Source organism: Peromyscus leucopus, chromosome 4 (genome assembly GCF_004664715.2).
Source record: "Peromyscus leucopus breed LL Stock chromosome 4, UCI_PerLeu_2.1, whole genome shotgun sequence".
NCBI classification, from domain to species: Eukaryota; Metazoa; Chordata; class Mammalia; order Rodentia; family Cricetidae; genus Peromyscus; species Peromyscus leucopus.
This window is the reverse complement of record NC_051066.1, coordinates 64,161,429-64,183,515: the sequence shown is the minus strand read 5'-3', so window position 1 is coordinate 64,183,515 and position 22,087 is coordinate 64,161,429. Positions and strand designations below refer to the sequence as shown.

The window sequence follows — 22,087 nt, the reverse complement described above, 5'->3', positions numbered from 1 at the left end:
ATCTCCTAGGAAGGAGAAATAGGGATGGGGGAGGATCAAATGGGAAGGGAGATAGTAGATATGTAAAGGAAGAAACAGCCAAAACAATGGGCCATTTGAGAGGTTGTATGGAAATGTAATACAGAATAATCTTCCTAAAATATATACATATATGAAGGTAATTGAATTGAAATCACCAAATAATGAGAATACAGAGTCCCAGCTGGGCATCTCTTGTCATGAAATGAAGCTTCCAGGACCAGGAATGGGTACATCTAATCAATTTGTTGCCCAAAGGAGTTCCATTGGAATACCCAAACAACCCAGGCTATTGTCAAGGCTATTGGTTACTTTCCACAAACTGAAGGTAAGGTCCTATTGCTGAAGACAACACATATACAACTTGGTGAACACTGGGAAGTCAAGCTGGTGGATATCTAGAGCTGTAGCTGGAGAGTTTTCTCTCCAGGTCCTGCCAAGTCCCAGCAGTCCGACAGCCCACTTATAAAATAAACACACAGACACTTATATTATTTAAACTGTTTGGACTAATGGCTCAGGCTATTTAGTTCTTACATCTTAAATTAATCCATTTCTATAAAACTATAACTTGCCAGGTGGCTTATGGCTTACCGGCATCTTCACATGCTGCTTCACATGGTGGCAGCTAGCAGTGTCTCCTGCCTCTGCCTTCCGCTTCCCAGCATTCTCCTCTCTCCTTGTCCCACCTATACTTCCTGCCTTGTCACTGGCCAATCAATGTATTATTTATTGACCAATCAGAGCAACACATTTGACATACAGACCATTCCACAGCATAGAGCCTTCAACCATATGGACTAATGTTCATGATACTGGAGGGTACTCCACATGCTAACAAAGAAGAAAGATAAACATCAACCCTGCTGCAATGAAGACCTACCTGAAAGATATACTGATGTGATAATGGCACTTATCTTGTGGGAGTAACCAATTATAGCAGGAATCTTAAAAGTTCTTATTAATAAAATCAAACCCGAGTCCAGTTATTGGGGTGAATACTGGAAGGTCAGAGAGACAGAACAAGTCACAGCTATCTCACCTTATCAGTTCCTCAGCTGGTCCTGTTTCCTCAGACTGAAAGCTTCTGTGTCTTCATCCCAATGGCTCTCAGCTGAACTGCTGCTCAAAAGCCTGAAGCTTAACCAGCCAAATGCTTAACCAGCCAAAAGCTTCTAGTTTCTGGTCCTCACACTTTATATACCTTTCTGCTTTCTACCATCACTCCCTAGGATTAAAGGTTTGCTTCCTGGGATTAAAGGCATAAGTCACCATGCCTGGCTGTTTCTAATGTGGCCTTGAACTCACAGAGATCCCAGATGGATTTCTGCCTCTGGAATGCTAGGATTAAAGGTGTGCTATCACTGCCTAACTAGTGGCTTTTCTGTTCTCTGACCCCAGATAAGTTTATTAAGGTACACAATATTTTGGGGAACACAATACCACCACAACCAATTAATATCTGATTTGATTTAAAACCCTTTCCATGAGAGTCAACCCATATCTGATACTACTTAGATGGCCAAGAACCTGAGAATAAATAGGGGAAAACCAATACTACTGTTTTCTAAAAGAAACACAGCAATAAAATGACTCTTAACCACATTCTGCTGTACTCATCAGAGAAGCTTCCTCCCATAGCTGATGAAGACAAATATAGAGATCCACAGCCAGGAAATATGTGGAGAGTGATAAACCTTGGCACCCTCAACCCTAAAAGGGCTGTTTTATTAAATCTCTCCCCTCTCTCATGGATCAGGGAACTCTGTGGAAGAGAAGTTAGAATGAGTATAAGACCCAGAGAGAATGGAAGACACCAAGGAAACAAGGCATTCTAAACTCAGCTGATGTCCATACACATAAACTCAGAGACTGAGGTAGCATACATGGGTCTGGACCAGATAGTGTCCTAGAGCTGAAAGAAGTGGACAGAAACAGCCATACCTAACCCAGAAGCTATCTTCAATTGATAACCACTTTCAAATGAAAAATTAGTTTTCTCCAAGGAAGTCTCAGTGGGAAAACAAACCACTCTTAAGGGTAGGACCATTTCTAGAAATAGATGGCCAATACAAAGTGACCTCAATGCCATCTTTGAAGATGCTTTGTCTCATAATATTATGTCACATTCTTTCCCTCCCTCCTTCCCTCACTCCCTCCTTCCCTCACTCCCTCCCTCCCTCCTTCCCTCCCCCTCCCTCTCTCCCTCCCTCCCTTCCTTCCTCCCTCCCCTCTTCCTTCCATCCCTCCGTTCTTATTTTCTTTCTTTCTTTCTTTCTTTCTTTCTTTCTTTCTTTCTTTCTTTCTTTCTTTCTTTCTTTCTTTCTTTCTTTCTTTCTTTCTCTCTCTCTCTCTCTCCCTCTCTCTCTTTCTTTCTCTCTCTCTCTCTTTCTTTCTTTCTTCCTTTCTTGTCTTATATGTCCTTTTAACATATTTTATGGCTTCTAGTTTTGTATTTTTATGGGATTTCTATGTGTACAAACATGTGTCTCTGCATATATATGGGCTTCTAAAGTTTTTGCTTTGGCTCGTTTTTGTTTGTTTGTTTATTTGTCCTTTTCTGAGATGTTTGGTTTTCTTTCATTTTGTCTTATTTTAATGTTATTATTATTTGGATGTATGTTTCTTTTCTAAGAGATACAGAAAGGGTATGGATCTATAACAGTGGGCTTACAGAAGAAGAGGGAGTAGCTGGGTGGAAAGCCATAATCCAAATATATTATATGAAAATTATTTTCAATGAAATGAAAAATATACTTAAGCAAAAAAAAATTCCCTAATTACTACTCTTATACAAGGTGAGACTCAACTCACATAGATCTTCACTGAGAGTAACTAGACTTAGTATCTCATTTTTAAAATACAGATTAGGGAAAGGGAAGATAGCAACTTTCTTGTGATGTGAAGGGCAGATACTTTAACCAGTTGATTGACTGTGATGCTGAGGTTATATGAGGTGATATGATTCAACTGAATACCTTCCATCTCTATAATATTATCCAAAAACAAATAGCTCAGATTAGGGTCATTCAGTCTTGTACCTGATTCCTATTGGCTTAAACAACAACAGAAGCCTGTAAAATTGAGAAATGTTTAGGATGTGAGAAGACTTATAGGGAAAGCAGGAACAAAATGTAGAGTGATGTTGTGGTTCATATTCTTGACTACAGAGAGACTGGTAATTATAATAATGATAATAATAATAAATCTTATAAAATCCAAATATATTCTAGAGTTCAGATGATAGGGCTGTCTTAATGCCAGTTTCTGAATTATAAAAAAAGAACTATGAGAATGTAAGTTTTGACAAAGGAGAAATTGTATGTGATTTATTTGGGACTGTTTTTCCCTCAGGTTTTCTAAATGTCTAAAGTTATTCCTAAATATGTTTCATTAAAAATTCTTCATCAGCACTTGACCATACTTGATATAACAGTATTGCTATAATGTATCTCCAGTCAGAGGTAAGAAAAGGAATGGTTGAGGAATGGTGGAAATAATGGCTAAAATAAAAGCTGTTTTTCTCAGTAGACAGATTTGCTGGTGTTTAGCTAATGCACAATTGGTCTCAAAATTAAAATTGATTTTTAAAACTACTTCTTCAGGTAACATCAAAAATTTCCAAAATGCAGTAAAATAGAGAGTTTTACAGTGGTGGGTATAAAATCATTTCCATTTTTCTTAACACTGATGTGTGTGTGTATGTGTGTGTGTGTGTGTGTGTGTGTGTGTGTGTGTGTGTGTGTTTGAAGACATACCTATTTGTGACATTGTTTCTCATCTTGCATTTCGTATTCAGTGTGGTACATCAACATTCCCCATGCCATTAAATTTCTTGCTGCATATTATTTTGCCCAAAATAATTTCAATTAGTTGCAAGACATAGGATACATGAATAGGAGAGGTATTTTAAATAAGATATTTGAATAAGGTATTTTAAATAAAACATAACTTCATGATAATACATATATTTGTTCAAACAATCAGTTTAAAATAGATAAAAATCAATGTTAGTTCCTTTTATTAGAAAAAATTTCCTAGAGGGCGAGGGGGGCTGAAGCATGTAGTAGAAGGATGAGTTCTATCATCAACATCAACCTGAAAGCTGGTAGTGGCTGCATGCACCTCTCACCCCAGCACTAAGGAATGACTAGAGGCTGGGGCAGGGACAGGAGTATCTCTGGACAGCCTCAGTAAAATATGGCAAGTTCCAGGTTATGTACTAAGTACTGCTAGTATGTAGATTCTTAACAAGAAAAGCTCACATAAAAAAAATGTAATAACAACTTTCCAGGAACAGGGAACTCAGCTCTCAGCTGAAAATCCAGTGAGTGTCAAATAGAGATTTGCAGAACACCAGCTTCTAAGAGAAGTTCTTTCTATCGCAGGAGATAATGAATTCCTGGGAGACAAGTTTCAGATACAAAACTGCTGAAATCTGGAAGCATACGGCTTTAAATACTCTTTTAATGTAGGGCACAGATGTTTCCTCGTTGAAAGACTGACCAGGAGGGGAATGATTTGAATGTTTTTTGCAGCTTTGCTACCTCCTGCCTTGTAGGACCAGAATCAGGAAACAAATATTATTTCTCTGTAGTGCCCTACAAGTATCATAGTTCATGCTTTCTTTGAAATAATTTTAATTTGGGGGGAACAGAGGAAGATTTTTCTTATGGAGACACTTCCTTAACACATGTCTATTTGATAGTAAATATCTAAGGACTTTTTTGCAAATGTATTCATATTTTTTCATAGTAAAAGTTTCTTTTCTCTGGGGAGAGTGTCTCACTTAAGGTGGTTTTGATGTGAACACTGAACACTCACAACCATGGTCAAGATCATTTCCAGCCGCTAAGGTATGTTTCTCCAATGTGCTTATTAGATACTGTGGTTTTTCACATATGGGAATCATCACTTCTTAATGTTTGTCAAATACTGCCAGATAAGTTTTTCTCTTCATTCTAATTTTTAAAATTCAACACATAAATATTTTATCATTATCATTAGATAATGTGAAATTAATAGAAATCAAGCAATTAATAAGACCCACCTATTATTATATGAAATATTACTTTGCCTTTAGACACTTCTATTAATAAAGAATAACGAGAATTAATGAGAACAAATTGTGAGGACAAAAATGTATAGTTGTACCTGTCACTCATAATTCCCAAAGATTAGTATTAATTGCATTATTGTTAAGGCCTTGATTCTAAGCACAAAAACAGATAACTCACTGTGAGACATATCTTTTTGACTTCTTAGAAAGTAAGGTTGGGGAGGATTCTTCTTGAGTTCATGACAGAGTCAAATGTTTCTCCATGTTTTGCTCACTCATGCTGATCTGGTAAGTGTATACATCTTTGCAAAAATTAACTTAAAGGCTTGTACTTGCATGTTGTGCATGTTTTCCTATTTTAACCAATTCTCACTGTAAATTATAAGGCAGGTTTCACTTAATAGACAGATGATGAAGCAGCTTCATGTGGTACCAGGAAATGAATGTAAGGTGAGAGGAAAGACAGAAAGAGGGAAACCAGGTTTTTACTTGCTCCCCACAATTCTTGAATGGATGTGTTCGGCCACTGCTACTGTAGTTCTTAATGGATTACAAAAGAATTCTGAGACCCCTCACTTTATAATAATGTTAGAGAAAAGTGACATTAATGTAGGCCAAGATAAAAGAACAATTTCAGGAATCCAAAGCATGAATTTCTTAGTACTAGGAATGTAAATATATCATGATGCATCGACATGTTCATTGACAAAATTGGTCATATGAAGTTATCACTCAAATCATATAAAATGCAATAAAGTATTATAAGCACATTTGTATAAAATGGCAATTATGGAGTATAGTTTTAATGGTAAGAATTTGAGGAATAACACTTGTTAAAAATTGTCAGACAAAATTAAGTAAGAAGAAGAATAATCAAAATTATCATTTTTCTTCTGATTTCCAGCATAGGAACTTTAACTTTTCTGGTTTTATATTAAATAAAGTAACTATAAAAACTGTAGAAAAATAATGATATTAATTAGCAACTTTGTTTACAAGTGGGATTGAATAAACAAATACCTGTAAGAAACTACTACTAAAAGAGAGCAAGTATTGTCATTTTATTTAATACTGCTTTGATCCTATACATGGTCCTATCCATCATTTTCTTACCTTTAAAAATAGATAAATAACCTTTTTTAATGCCCCCAGAGACTGTGTCTCTCAGCCACCTCTGTAGCCAGCTGTCACAAAAACACATTTGAACAAATTAAAACTAGCAATCTGTGCTGCAGACACCCCATCCCCTACAGAACAGCCTGAGGAAATGCCACTGGTACCGCTGGTACCTTTGGTAAAGTTCAAATTTAGCTTCCATTAGACTGAGATGCCTGTTTTCTTAGCTGACATTTGGTATGCAGCTTCTTTCTGCTGAAGTTCCTTTAATCCAGCATACTATTTATTTGAAACGCACTCTAGCATTTATTTCCTAGAACCCATCATTTTCAGACTTTTCAGAAGGAAAAGGGCTGTTCCTCTCATCTCCTAATAGTGTATCTCAGTCATATTGAGCAAAAAAATAAAATCCAAAGATAGCAATGAAAAAAATTGAAGGGGTGTTTAAATAGAAGTATTCCTTGTGCAGGTGGATTTTATTCTTCTAAAAATAATTGAGAATGGGATAACTAAAACATAAGTGATAGGAAAAACCAAACTGATGGCCTCTACTTTATGTCTCAGGGGGAAAAATGTGATATTTTGACTATATAACAGAAGAATTTGACTATCTAGCACAGAAGTGAACACCAGCTCACACTGACTAAGCATTGAACTGAATGAAACTTACAGGCATGGAATATGGAAGTAGCTCAACAAATATTATTTATTATTACAATCTACTGGTAGGTAGACAGGAGATTACAAGTCAATGTCAGACAAATTAAACAAATTCAAGCCTTCCTGGCAAGGTCTCTGAACAAATCTGAATGGGAAATGAGAAGTCCTTATAGTGGCATGCTCCCCTTAACCTGATGGAGAGGACAGAAGAGAGCCTATAGATTTTATAGATAGATAGGAAATATGTAAGGAAGGAAAATGACATCCAATCATCAATGATTTGTGTTATAAATGTTGTGAATCCCTGGAGTAGATGAAAAGAGGAACTTCTATTCCTGATGGTGATAGCATGTACTTCACAAAAGAACCATGACGTGTAACAAGAAGGCCTGTGGTCTGTAACCCAATGGATTCACTCTGCATACCTACATGGGATTCATTTTTATGAGACAGGAAAACTAATAATAGAAAGCCCCAATTGCCCTTGTGAATTTCTTGAGGAAAGGAGGTGCTTGCTAAATTCATAGCTGCAGGAAATGTTGCACTGTTGAAATATTAAGCTAAGAAACTGGCACAGAAGCCTTTCCACTCAATATTCAGTCAAAGTGATCTATAGACAGAAGTTTGCCAAAGTGTTCATGCAAATTTTCTGACAGGGATATTTCTCTTACTTAATTTCCTCCACCTATAAATTACAAGTCATATAATAAACTTCAGTTTGATGAGATGCAAACAGCCTTAGACCCACTTAATGAGTGAAAAATCTCCCATTTCATTCCTTTACACTCATTTTTGCTTCCCTGTTTTTACTCACTTTGTATCAGTTAGCTTCTAGCACATTTCTGCTTTGTTAGCCTGTATTTAGATGTGGCAAACACAGTCAGATGATAAACAATTAGCATCAAATGATGAGGATGCTTTTTTAAAAAATTGGCTTTTAATTAATTGAATTATTTATTCATTTATTACTTCTCAAATAGCTATACTTCACCTTTTCAATGAAGTCTTCAGTCAGAAGATAGTTCAAGGATACATACTACTACCAGTAGATGCCTTGATCTTGTGGTATAGTAGAGTCTTAAGAGATGATTAGTAGGGAGAGAAACCGTGATCTGTGCCCCAAATAGGCTGCCAAGTCCTAACTAAAAGACACTGTATTTATTAGGACATAATGTCTGTCAAGGTGTATGTTGTTAATGTTGATTTTTACGGATTCAATGAGTTTTCTTTTTTGCTTTTTACTCTAGTTTGGAAATTGTTCTTTTAAATTATTCTTTTAGAAGAAGTGAACACAAATTCCCATCCCTAACCAAGAAACTATTTGCAATTGAACCCTGCTGGGGAAGGAAAAATCTGTTTTCTCCAGTGAAGTGGTACTGGATATGTTAATCACACTCCAGGGCAGGCCCCTTCTCCTGGAGAAGTTGATCAACACAAACAAACTCCATGGTACAATGCATATGTGGTTTTTGTTTTGTTTTGGTAATTTTTGTCTTACTGACTTTTTCAAATTCTGCCTTTAGTGTTTTAAATTACTCTTATTTTGTGATTCATTTCTTGTTTATTGCTTCTTTGTTGTTTTTTCCTGCTTGCTTATTTGTTTGTTTGTTTTTGAAAGAGATGTTGCATGGGGGAAATAAGGGGAATCGAAAAGAATATGATCAAAATATATTGTATGAAAGTAAAAATTTAATAAAAAATTTTAAAATGTAAAAAATAAAATAGATAAATAGCAGCATCTACACAGGTTATTAAAAGAATTAAAAGAAATGAGAAATAATGTGCAGTACACAGAAGAAATACTTTTTATAGCTATTACAAGGCTTTCACATATACTATCAATTATTATGGATTAGTTTATAATAACACATTTATTCCTTTATTAAATCATTTTTATTATTACCCTGACCTTCTTTATATTCACTGTTAGGCTATTCTAATTACTCATTAATATTTATTTTGGATAGGTATATCAAGATGAATATTTTTCCAGATTCTCTTAATTTGTTTGAAAAAGATAGACTCATAACTTATTTGTATTTGTTCCTTGCAAAGCAAAAATACCTTTATTAAGTGATGAAAAGAAAACTTGATAAATAGTCTAATGCCTCAGTTTCTTTTCCTGGATTTGATGGAGAAATGAACTCAATTCTGTTTCTTCCAAGGCACAAAAGTCAACTTACTATGTTGGTTCCCAGAGTTTCCTCTTATTCAAATGACTTGCTTGTTTGGAAGTTATATTTTTAATTACCTTTTATGGTTCCTCATTTCATAAGTTAGAGAAAAAAATCTTTAGCTTCACCGTGGTGGCCATAACTTTGATTCTTTACCTCCTTGAAACCCTCCACCTCCAGCTTTGTCTACAACAATGTTGATGTTTGTACTCTTTGCATGTATCTTCATTCTGTCATCCATGAGTCAACTTGACTAACACAAAGTATGAAGAACTGTTTTTTTGTATATGAGAAACAACAATAACAATATCCACAAAATTTTACAACTGAGCAGCATCTAAATATTAATTATGAGAATGAAGAAATTAAATGAAGTTGACGATGCATTATTTTTCCTGGCAATGTGACTAACTTTTCCATGAAGCAGATGGCGAAGAGGAATGTGACAGAATTTGTTCTCCTGGGGCTCACACAGAACCAAAATATGCAGGCAATTGTATTTGTGGTGTTTTTAATCATCTATATAGTCTCTGTTTCTGGAAATTTGCTCATTCTGGTCACCATTACACACAGTCGATTGGTAGGGTCCCCTATGTACTTCTTCCTTGCCTATCTCTCCTTTATTGATGCCTGCTATTCTTCTGTCAATAACCCTAAACTGATTTTTGATTCACTTCATGAAAAAAAGACTATCCAGTTCAATGGTTGCATGGCCCAAGTCTTTGGAGAGCATTTCTTTGCAGCTGCTGAAGTCATCCTGCTTACAGTGATGGCTTATGATCGCTATGTGGCCATCTGCAAGCCGCTGTACTATGCAACTATCATGAACCGAATAGTATGTAACCTACTAGTGGGAGTGTCATGGATGGGAGGCTTTCTTCATGGAATCATACAGATCCTGTTCATTATTGATTTACCTTTCTGTGGCCCTAATGTCATAGATCACTTTATGTGTGATCTTAACCCTTTGCTTGAACTGGTCTGCACTGATACTCACATTCTGGGTCTCTTTGTTGCTGCCAACAGTGGGTTTATCTGTCTATTAACATTTACTCTTCTTCTGGGCTCCTACACAGTTATCCTGTGCTCACTAAGAAACCACAGTGCAGAAGGGAGGCACAAAGCCCTCTCCACTTGTGTCTCCCACATCACAGTGGTTGTCTTATTCTTTGTGCCTTCCATTTTTGTGTACATGAGGCCTGCAATTACATTACCCATTGACAAGGCAGTTGCTGTATTCTATACAATGATAACTCCCATGTTAAACCCTTTAATCTATACCTTGAGAAATGCTCAAATGAAAGATGCTATTAGGGGACTGTTCAATAGAAAAATTCATTCAGAAGACAAATAAATATATTTCTGTGAAAATGAGGAAAGGTTTCAATGTACATTTTTATTGACTCCATATAGAACATTTACAGCATGGGGATTAAAACAACTGTCATCTATGGTGTGGCATTGAAGGAAGCAGAAATAAGAACCATATAATGGAGAAACCTAACCCTGTCTAGGTTATAATTGCACTACTGGTATAACACACATTTATTCTCTCTAATGCTTATTCGGTACTAATTCTTGTGTCTCACTCTAGAAATGCTTGTTATAATGAGGTGAGCTACAAGGCTATTCAGGTCAGAATATCTTGATTTCTGTTTCAACTATCTTATTCATTATCTAGGCACAACAAACTATGTCTTTTGAAATTGAGTATTTGCTATTGATTCCTGCCACCTAAACCCCATTCTTAATTTTCATTGATATTTACTGGTTCTGTGATATTTATCTACTGTAAGCCCCCATTTAATAGTAAAGAGTGATAACAGAAACATTCATGGTCTATTCTCTCACTCATAACTACCTTTCTCAGGGTTTTTATCACAATTTTCTTCTGAGCTCTGCTAGGCTGAGTAGTAGTATTTGCAGGATAAATGGCACTCATATTCCTATTTCATTGATATTTGAATCTCTCCTCCACCATCTTTAGATGAGGGAATTATCAACATTTATAATTTACTCCCTGGGGACACTCTTCTTTAGCCATGCCACAACCAAATATATGAACAATGACCTCATCACTACCTGAAATGCAACAATGAATGAAGGCTCTTGGTCTAGCGAGTCTACATTATTAAAGCTGAATGATAGAGCCTGAAGTTTGCCCCACCATGATCACACATGATCCTGGGTAAATTAAACAAATCAGGAAGTTTTTTGAAATGTAGTGCACCTGGGTCACACTACACTCATAGATCTTCCTTGGCATATAGTTATCGTTTGAGAGGCAAAGTAGGGTTGTGGGAGTGATTTACATAAGCTATTCTCTTTAAGTTTTTCCAATTACCTCTTCATTTTAAGATTACAATATAATTACATCATTTATTCTTTGCCTAAACTCTCCCATATACCCATTCTTTTTCTCTTTCAAATGCACACCCTCAGAGCTTGCCATAACAGTTTCTCCAGAAAATGTAGTTAAGCCCTTAGGTAGACACCTACTTTAGGAAGAAGGCACTTCTAGTGAGTGGAGAAAATTCATCACATTTAAAGTTTCTTTTCTTTCTGTTCAGTTTTCTTTTTTTTAATATATTTTTATTTTATAGTTAACTTAATTTCACACATCAGCCACGTATTCCCCTATCCTCCCTCCTCCCACCCTCCAGCCCTCCCCACAATCCACACACCATTCTAACCTCCTCCAAGGCAAGGTCTCCCCTGGGGAGTCAGCCCAGCCTGGTAGACTCAGCCAAAGCAGGTCCAGTTCCTTCTTCCCTACACCAAGGTTGAGCAAAATGTCCCAGCATAGGCCCTAGGATCCAAAAAGCCAGTCCATTGCAGCAAGGACCAGTGGCTCCACTGCCTGGGGGACTCCCAAGCAGTTCAAGCTAATTCAATTCACTTATCCAGAGGGCCTGGTCCAGATCCACAGGGCTCCTCAGCCATTGGTTCATAGTTCCTGCATTTTCACTAGTTTGGCTATTTGTCCATGTGCTTTTTCCAATAAAGGTCTCAATATCTCTCACTCATATAATCCCTTCTCTCTCTCCCCGATTGGACTCCCTGAGCTCCACCTGGGGATTGGTCATGGATCTCCTCATCTGTTTCCATCACACACTGGATGAGAATTCTATCAGGACAGCCAAGGTGTTCAGCTATCTGATCACCAGAGCAGGTCAACTCAGGCACTTTTTTGACCATTGCCAGTAGTCTACAGTAGAGGCATCTTTGTGGATTTCTTGGCACTTCTCTATTCCACTTGGGTCTTCATTCATCATGGTATCTCCCTCCCATTCTCCCACTCTGCTCCTGATCCAACTGGGACCTCCCACTCCCCTAATCTCTCCTTCCCCAGACCCTTGCCCTCCATTACCCCCCACCCCATTTGCTCATGTAGATAGATCTCATCCATTTCTCTGTCACTGGGTGATTCCTGTGTCTTTCTTAGGGTCCTCTTTACTAGGTAGCCTCCCTGGAGCTGTGAGTGGCAGTCTGGTTATCCTTTGCTTTACATCTAGTATCCACTTATGAGTGAGTACATACCATGTTTGTCTTTCTCAGTCTGGGTTACCTCACTCAGGATGATTTAGAATTTTCTAGTTCCATTCATTTGCCTGCAAACCTCATGATGTCATTGTTTTACTTTGCTGAGTAGTGCTCCATTGTGTATATTACCTCATTTTATTTATCCATTCTTCAGTTGAAGGTCATCTAGGTTGTTTCCAGGTTCTGGCTATTACAAATAAGGCTGATATGAACATAGTTGAGCATGTGTCCTTGTGGTAAAACTGGGTCTTGTGGGAGGTTGATTCCCAATGACAATCTTACCAAAAGCAATCCACAGATTCAATGCAATCCCCATCAAATTCCCAACACAATTCTTCACATACCTGGAAAGAGCAATACTTTACTTCATATGGAAAAACAAAAAACCCAGGATAGCCAAAACAATCCTGTACAATGAAACAGCCTCTGGAGGTATCATGATCCCTGACTATGGAGAGGATGTGGAACAAGGGGAACACTCCTCCACTGGTTTTGGAAATGCAAACTTGTACAGACACTTTGGAAATCAATATGGCACTTTTTCAGAAAACTGTTCTGTTTTTTTAATTTCTTCTTCCATCTAATGATGCAGTCAAGGAAGCAAAATTCATCTTTTTTTAATCTTCTTTGTACTAAAATTTATTTCTCTCTCTCTGAGAACTCTGTATCTCTATGCAGCTTCTCTAACTGTGAATATGAGGTGAGATTTTCCTTTCTAATCTAAAATATATAAACTTATATTTTTATCTTTATAAAAAATATTGACCCATCCTATGCCATGTGGCCAAGGTGGGCAGGCCTCAGTCAAGCAGGAGCTAGGTACCCTAACCCTGCCCCATTGTACTGTAGTAAAGCACCCACCCCATGCCATGTGGCCTGTGTAAATGAAACTCAGTCAAACGCACCCAACACTATGGCACAGGGCAATTGGGCAGTATAATGATCTCTTTTTGATGAGGAAGCATGACCCAGCCCATTGTCATGGCAGCCTGAATGGAGCAAATAGACCCACAGACAGACCTTGGGCTGTCTACCCTTTACTCAAAGGGGAAAACAAGGGCCCACATGGTGTCTTGCAGCACCACCCAGATGGTCACTGTTAGAGGGAACAAGGTGTGATATGGTATGATATGGTGTTTTATGGGGGTGGGGAATAGACAGAATGGTTCAGGTCCTGTGGACAGGGGCACATCTGAAGAGACAAGAGAGGAGGAACTGGCTGAGTGGTGAGGAAAATGACCCCTTAACCAGTGGCAAAACACCGGAAAGGAGCCCTGCACATTGTCTGGGTAGCACAGCAGAGATGACCCTGGTGTTGAGAGCATAGGTGAGCCAACCCTGAGAACCTGAACATGGGAAACATAGCCCTAGCCCTCACCTGCCACTTGGTGGCATGGGCAGATGCTCTTCCCTTGCTCCCACCCATCAATGCCTAAGGCAGGTGAGAAAGTCTACCCTGAAGTAACAAGAGTGGAAGATCTGGCCCTGCCCCCACATGCTGCAACATACCTGTGCCTCACCAGTGCAGCACAATAAGGCCAAACCTGTTAGCACAGGTGTGGGTGAGTCAGCTCCAAATTTGTGAGTATGGGAGAGCTGTCCCCATTACTCATCTGTCTTGCAACAGCATCGATGAGGGCCAGCTGCCCTCCTCGCCCCTGTGCCCATCAAAGCCTGATTCACCTTCTATCCTAACTTATATTACTAACAGAACTATTTTATAATGTCTTTCAAATGTATACACTTCTTTAGTGAGTTTCTTTTCTAAAATTCTTAACAAGGAAAACTATAAGAATCTAAACTATAACTATCTAATCTTCAACTCCCTCAGAGACCCAAGAGGGAAATAATACTACCTAAAAAAATAAATAAATAAAAAATAAATAGAGGAAGTGCAAGCAAGTGGCTTCCAAAAAAGTTGTGAGTTGACAGAAACAACCAGCTGCCTGGACAGTCACCTCAGGTTTCTCCGTAGCACTGGGGCATCATCTTCAGCCTATAGGGTTAGCATATCCGACAGACTCATTTGTGAAGTAGGATGTACACAAGGCTTATAGTTCAACCTCACATTTGGTGAGAGTAGTCCATGTACCAGAAACACCTGTATTCCACTAGTGTCCTGTCATGATTCAGGATTTAAATTCTGTAAATTGCTGATTTTTTTTTTTAATTCAGCTGTCCATTCTTCTTGGCTTGTGTAAGGCTTCATCTCGGCATCCTGTTTTTCTCTGCAGCCCATTCTTTTCAGCTTGTGGGTGGCTTCAACTCGTTTATTAAATGCCAGTCTACCATTGAGAGGTTAGACCCTGTCAGCTTAGTTACTCTTTCAAGAATAACTGTTTTAGTTACGGTTCCATTGCACATAAGAAGCCATCAGTCCACTGCCAGTTCAGCTGCCTTCAAAGAAAAGGGTACTGTGTCTTTTCCCTATTGCAAAGGCCACTTCAGGGATGGTGCCACATTGTTCTGGCCTCAGAGGATGCCTTTTGCTAAAGCCACAACCACTCTTGTCTTGGCAAGGATCGGTAGTCCTTTGTTTCCTGTCCTGTCTGTCTATTTTGTCCTGTTTGTCAGCAGTTGATTCGAGGATACTTTGTTGTCCATTGGCTAATATTTGCCACAATGAAAGTTAACTTCATATGCAATTTCTTAAATGCCCATATCTTCTCTGGAGTAGATTGGTAATGCCAGGAGCCGACATGTCTCATAGTCATAAAAAAAGAAAAAAATTCTAAGTTATTAAAACATTTTAAATGTCATATTCTGTAGGTCTCTGAAGGGTTTGGAGATCACCTGTCTATCTAATATATATCTGCTCGATCTTGAAAACATACCCAATATAACTACAAGTTGGATTGTAATGTCTAAATACTAACTTTCATTTCTTTATATCCTAATAGTTGGTAATAATAACATTCAAGGATCAGAAAATTGCATTACATTGTTAAATGAATGGTATAAGTACAATATCTTGAACAAGATTAGAAATATACATATAGCATATACATATAACAATATCAATCTCAATATATATAATTTGTATACAATATACAAAAATCCAATCCATGTAAAGTATTTAAAACTACAAATTGTCTTTTAAAAGTAAATTCAACGATGTATCTTCTTATCTATATCATATCTATCTTCTCTTTATTTTTCTGAGTAGATTCAATAATCTACCCTCTATTCTATCATTTCCATATATCCTTTTTGTTTTTTGAACAAGAACATTAAATCTAATCTCCTTTGCTTAGCCCTTTTCCTAATCCTTAACAAATTGTAACCAACCCTCCTAAACAATGAAAATTATCTCAGACCCAAAACTCATTAAAAGACAAAATAACTACCCACTCCACACTACCTCTTTGGGAATGTGGGCATCGTATTCTTAAAATTGCTTCCTGCTGGATATGGGTGAAAGTATCTTTATTTGGAAAAGAAAAATTTTGGGTTAATTGTCAAATTCTAGGAAAGGTAGCTATATCCTTTGTTGTCCAGTCTGTGCATAATGCCAAAGTTCAGATCTTATCTCAAGTCCTTATTCAAGTAGACTGTGAAACTGGATCATCACAGCTAGCCATCTCAAAATTACTCTGAGCAGTTTGTAGTCTAAAGCTGATCCATAGATGATGTTTGTCAGCTTAGTGGTATTATTATTGTCCACATGGAACTGTTGTTGTTGTGGGTCCCCATCTCCTTCATGGACACTTCACTTTTGATGTTAGACCTTGCCATGATTCCCTGCAGAAAACAGATAGAGACTCGAACACAAAGACTTGCATAGGCAGTTAATTGAAGCCCTTTTTCTAGAAATAGTAGTAGTCTATATGACAATTAATATCTTAACAAAATTTAATCTATATATATATATGTTAATCTTATAAATTTTGATATAAAATTTATACTTTAAGAAAAGTTTAAAGAATCAGAATATAATCAAAGAATTGAGATTAGGAGTAGTAGAATAGTCCCTTAATATTTTGTTTTGTTTTGTTTTTTTATCCTGTCCCATATCAGAAGATGGCTCTTTCTTCTGGCATGATACAGGGAGTTTGCATTTTCCTTTTTAACAACATGCTTGGGTTTAAAGAAGGAGAGAGCCATTCTCCATCTCCAAAGTCAGCTTTAAATTTTAATTGAACTGGCACTACAAGAAGACCAATAGTGTTAAATTTCTTTAGAGAAGAGCAGAAACAAACATTTAGGGAGACCTATGAAATTTTATAGATGATATACAAATAGGCCATTTTATTCTTTTTCTTAGGACATTTTTTTTTTGAGATGATTTGGCCTTTTTCTTCAAATGTCTCTTTTGTCCAGTATTCTTCAGATTCCTTAGCCTTCATTCTCCTAAAAGACAAAAACAAAAAGCTTTCCCCAAGGCTAACTTTGGGGAGGTTCCCTTTTGGCAAGTTATATCTGATTAAATGAAAATGCATGTGCTAATGGTATAAGTTAGTTTAAATTGGATGGTCACGTTGGTTGAGCAAATATGGGGGAAAGGCTGTTCTCTTAATAGCATGTGCTTACTTATATTTATTTACATATTTTTCTGATCATGGTTTTCTGAAATCAGCCTTCCTTGGATAATTGCTTTCTTTGTTTCATTCCTGTATAATAGTATACTGAAACTGGAATAGGGTTGTCTATAGCATTAGACTGTAGTCTGCCTTATTCTTTCAGGTCTTCAGATACCAGGTCCCACAAACAAGATCTGCATAGGTTGAGGAAAAATGAGAATGATATGGAAGATCTGGTTGACATAAGGGGAGCCTAGCATTGAGAAGGAGCTTGAGGGAAAATGTAGAAATCACTTCTCTGACATTTTCAAAGAGACTACCATATGAAAATATATTATGTTATGATATACAGTTTTTAAATATATTTAAAGAATTATTTTATTTTTAACTATATGTGTGAGTGTGTGACTGTGTATGGGGTATGTGTACCTGAGTACAAGGATTTTAGAGGCCAGAAGTATGGGAATCATCTGAAACTGGAATCACAAGCAGGTGTGAGCTGCCTGACACAGGTGCTGTAAATCACGCCAGAGTAATCTGTAGGATCAATGTATGCTGTAGATGTAACCAACTGACTTATTAAATAAGAAACACAGAACCAATGTAAAAGAGAAAGCCAAGAAGTCAGAGCTCAGAGCTAAAACCTTACCCTTCCTTCTGCGGTGGTCCTACCTTTCCAAATGAGACCTACTTCCTGTGTGTTTGTCTTCAGATAGTCTTTCTGTCTGCCTTCTCTTTGGTTGTAAACACAAACACGTGACTGCCTCATCACTGCCTCTAAGTACAGCCCTCCAGGTCTTAAAGGCATATGTCTCCAATGCTGGCTGTATCCCTGAGACTTACCTAGCTCTGTCTACCAAGTGCTGGTACCATGTTCTTGCTATGGCTCTAATAGCTCTGACCCCTGGGCAACTTTATTTATTAACATACAATTAAAATCACATTTTAGTACAGATAAAATACCACCATAGCATGCTCTTAAACTCTGAGTAATCTCTCTAGCCTCATATTATATAGTTTTAAAGCATCATGTCACACTCATTTTATATGAATTTATATATCACAAGAAAATTCAGAATTTATGTGATTCGTGAATAATAATTTAAATAAAATTTAAAATAAAGTAATTTAAAATGTCCCCAGAAGAACCATCATCTATATAGTCTATAAATTTAGCATACAGAGATTACTTTCTTTTAATTTAAATATTAAGTATTTGTCCTGATACAGTATAATAACTTGATATAGATTTCATTCTGTTTCCCTGAGTCTTACTTAAACTATGCTTAGTATTTTCTACTTTGTGATGCTGACCATCTACCTACTGCTCTAAGGAGGAAGAGACCATTTTATGTTCTATTCTTTACATTGTCTCAGTTCATCCTCAGTTATCCATGTGTGTTAGAAAAGCAGAGTGCAATACAAAGAAATGATATTGTGAAAATGAATCAAAACAGAAAAAAAATAATTGTTTTTGCACAATTATAAGAATTGGTGAGGGGCTTTAAGTTCAAATTATTTAAAAAAGAGGATCACATCCAATAAAATGTAAGCAATTTGATATTTGGAACATAAATTAGGCTTACCTGAATTGCCTACTCTTTAATTTTTTTCCTGACATAATATTTTACTAATTATTTGGGAATTGTGTATAATGAAACCAGATCACACTTGGTTCCCATTCCTCCCAGGTCCACCCTCCCACCTTTGTGCCATTCCCCCCAAAAGAAAAAAGAACCACCAAGTCCAATTTTTGTTGCCCATTTACAGATTGTACGATGGTCAAACTCACAGTGGCCAGTCCCTTAAAGAAAAGAGTCCCTCCTCCCCTCCTCCCCCTCCAAAATTGTCAACTGTGAAGTTACCATTCAGCATCTTCCTCAATTTTTCAGGACTCCCTTTCAATAGCTTCTTGTCCAGACTGTTCCTTTTGTGGGGAGGGGAGAGGGATATGTTGTCATAGAAGACTTCAATGTCTCTCATTCTCAGTTATGAGTCTGCAGTCACTGATAACACAGCAAAAGATAACACCCGTTCTCAACATTTATTATGGAATGAGCTAGCATGGAGGATATTCTCAGCTCAGAATGAGTTTGATTTCTGTATTGTACAAAGTGTGTGATGTTTCCACTTTGGGGTCTTACTCTCTAGTGATGATGGGCAACCATCATCAGTAACAGACTTTATTGTTTTGTGTAGCTTTCAACCAGAGTCACAAGTTATATACTGAGATGATACATCAAATCAAACCCCTAAGGTGCTTCAGCATAGTAAGGGGAATCATCAAAGAAGCAAAAACCTTTGCCAGCTATGCTAGACAAAAAATTAACAATATGTCATGAACTACAAAAATTCCATCACCCAAAACTAAATCTTCCAATTAATAAATGGGTCAATAAATTAAGTCATTTCCTAAAGAAGAAATATAAATGGGCAATGCATGCATAAAAATGTTCTACATTCTTAGCCACCAGGGACAGACAAGTTAAAGCTGTTTTAATTCCACTTCTCAGGACTGAGGCGATGGCTACGTGGTTAGGCATGCTTGCTGCTTCTGCAAAGGAGACCAGGTTTCAATGCCCAGCACCCACACGTTGGCATGCACATACCTGCCACTCTCATTCCAGCTCCAGTGGTCCACCACTCTTTTCTGGCTTCCAAGAGCACAGCGTGCATGTGGTACACATATATACAATGAGGGCAAAAATCCCATACAAAAAATTAAAAATACATTAAAAAATCCTCTTCACTTCAGTCAGAGTGGATGTCAAGAACAGAAATAAAAACAAAATCTGATGAGGACGTAAAATGAGGCATTGCTGTTCATGGCTGGCAGGCACATAGGCAGGTGCAGCCCCTATGATTATTAGTGTTTTTTTTTTTTTTTTTTTTTTTTTTCAAAAGAATAAAAAATGAAAGTGTTAATTCCCCTTCTAGTTCCTAAGTCCTACCGCTGTTGATACTGGTCCCCTTTTAATTTCATGGCTCACACCTCCCATATACACACACCTACCTACATAAACCTATTTTTAAAAATCTGGAATCTGCATATAATAGAAAATGTGGTATTTGCTTTTCTGGGACTAGCATAATTTACTTAAGATGATTTCTATTTCCATCAATTGCCCTTCAAAAGTGTAATTTCAGTTTTTTGCAGATTATTTTCTCTTTTTAACATCTATCATCTATCTATCTATCTATATATATATCTATCTATCTATGTATTTATCTATCATCTATTTATCTATTGAGGGAAAGGATATATGAACATTCCACAATGTATGTGTGGAGGTCAGAGGAAAACTTGTCAACTTACAAAAGTCAGTTCTCTTTTTTTTTTTTTACCATGTTGGCACTGGGGTTTCTGGAGATTGAACTCAGTGTGTCAGATACTATGGGAAGCATATGTACCAGGTGAGTCATCTCAGTGGCTCTTTTTTACACATCATTTTCATTAGCTACTCAGTGGTTGGGAGGGATTTCCTAAATCTGTTTCATAGATATTGTGAAAACTGCAGTTCATATAGATGAGCAGTCAGAGTGGCTGTCAAGGAGACAAATGAAAACAAAAGCTGATGAGGATGTGAGAGATGAGGAATTGTTATTCATGGCTGGCAGCATACAGATGGATAGAGAATGGAGTGTTAGAGAGGTTGAAACACAGGAACATGCTTGTATTGTGGAAGAGGAAGGCAGCTTGTGAATGGGAGAGAACAGCCAGAATGGGGGAGGGGGTTGACTTTGTAGACTAGAGTTGGAGACAGTGAGCAACAAAATATGCATTAGAATCCTCAGATGAGACTTCTTACTATGTATAATTTTTTTAAAGTAAGAATGTTAGCAACAAATATCTTCAGTAAACATAAAAACATAGAATGAATTAAAAAAAGCATATGACATACAAATACTAATGCCCATTATGAGAAGAAAATTATAAGTAAAACATATCTTCAGCAGCAAAAATGTTGGGACCCAAAGACATGAAAATTAGGCATATGCAACTTGAGATGAGCAAAGCCAAGCAAATATTTGATGGAAATTAGGTGGTATGTATTTCATTGTGCAAATATACTGTCAGATTGAATCCTCTAGTTAGGCAGATCCAAGCGCATGAGTGGATCATGTTAACTAGGTGTTATCCTAGTTGAAAGCCATGAACACAGAACTTGGAATGTAGACATCTGTTCTTTTTTACAGTACAATGGTTATAAAAATAGAACTTTTCATTAAGATTAATTCATCATGTAAAAACAATAACACTCAGAGTTAAGTGAGCAGAATTTAGCCATCTTTTCCTTTTTTAGACTGAATTGCCTACAAATGAATTTCAGAATTATTGTTACAATGAACTTAGCTTTTTGAGGATGACAGAGGCTTTTTGAAGGCAACAGTTTTTCTGTGCTTGTATGTAGAGACTCAGCATGAAGTGTACAAGGGACTCACTGTGGCTCACATATAACAACTCTTGCCCTGTAAGACACCCCAAATAGAAATTCAGACTTGCCAATTTGTTTTGTTTAAGGCAGGCTCTCATTGGCTGCCCTAAATTACTCCACCATCCTCCCTAGGCTTCCTGAGTGTTTGGATGTAGGCATGTGACACCTTATCCGTACATCAGTTTGTCTCTCTTTTTTTTTTTAAATTTTCATTTATAATAATTTTTTTTATTATTTTACAACACCATTCAGTTCAACATAATAGCCACAGATTCCCCTGTTCTCTCCCTCTCGCCCCCCCCCTCCGCCCAGCCCACCCCCCATTCCCACCTCTTCCAGATCAAGGTCTCCCCCGAGGACCGGGGTCGACCTGGTAGACTCAGTCCAGGCAGGTCCATTCCCCCCCTTCCAGACCGAGCCAAGTGTCCCTGCATAAGTCCCAGGATTCAAACAGCCAACTCATGTAACGAGCCCAGGACCCGGCACCAGTGCGCAGCTGCCTCCCAAACAGATCAAGCCAAATGACTGTCTCACGCACTCAGGGGGCCTGATCCAGTTGGG

At 37.4% G+C, this 22,087-nt stretch overlaps 1 protein-coding gene across 1 annotated transcript; it reads left to right on the top strand.

The window, feature by feature from the left end:
- Positions 1–9,445: 9,445 nt before the first annotated feature.
- Positions 9,446–10,381, top strand: LOC114683698 (olfactory receptor 4C46-like). The gene has a single exon (XM_028858008.1). The coding sequence runs from the start codon at positions 9,446–9,448 to the stop codon at positions 10,379–10,381; it is 936 nt and encodes a 311-aa protein (XP_028713841.1).
- Positions 10,382–22,087: the final 11,706 nt, after the last annotated feature.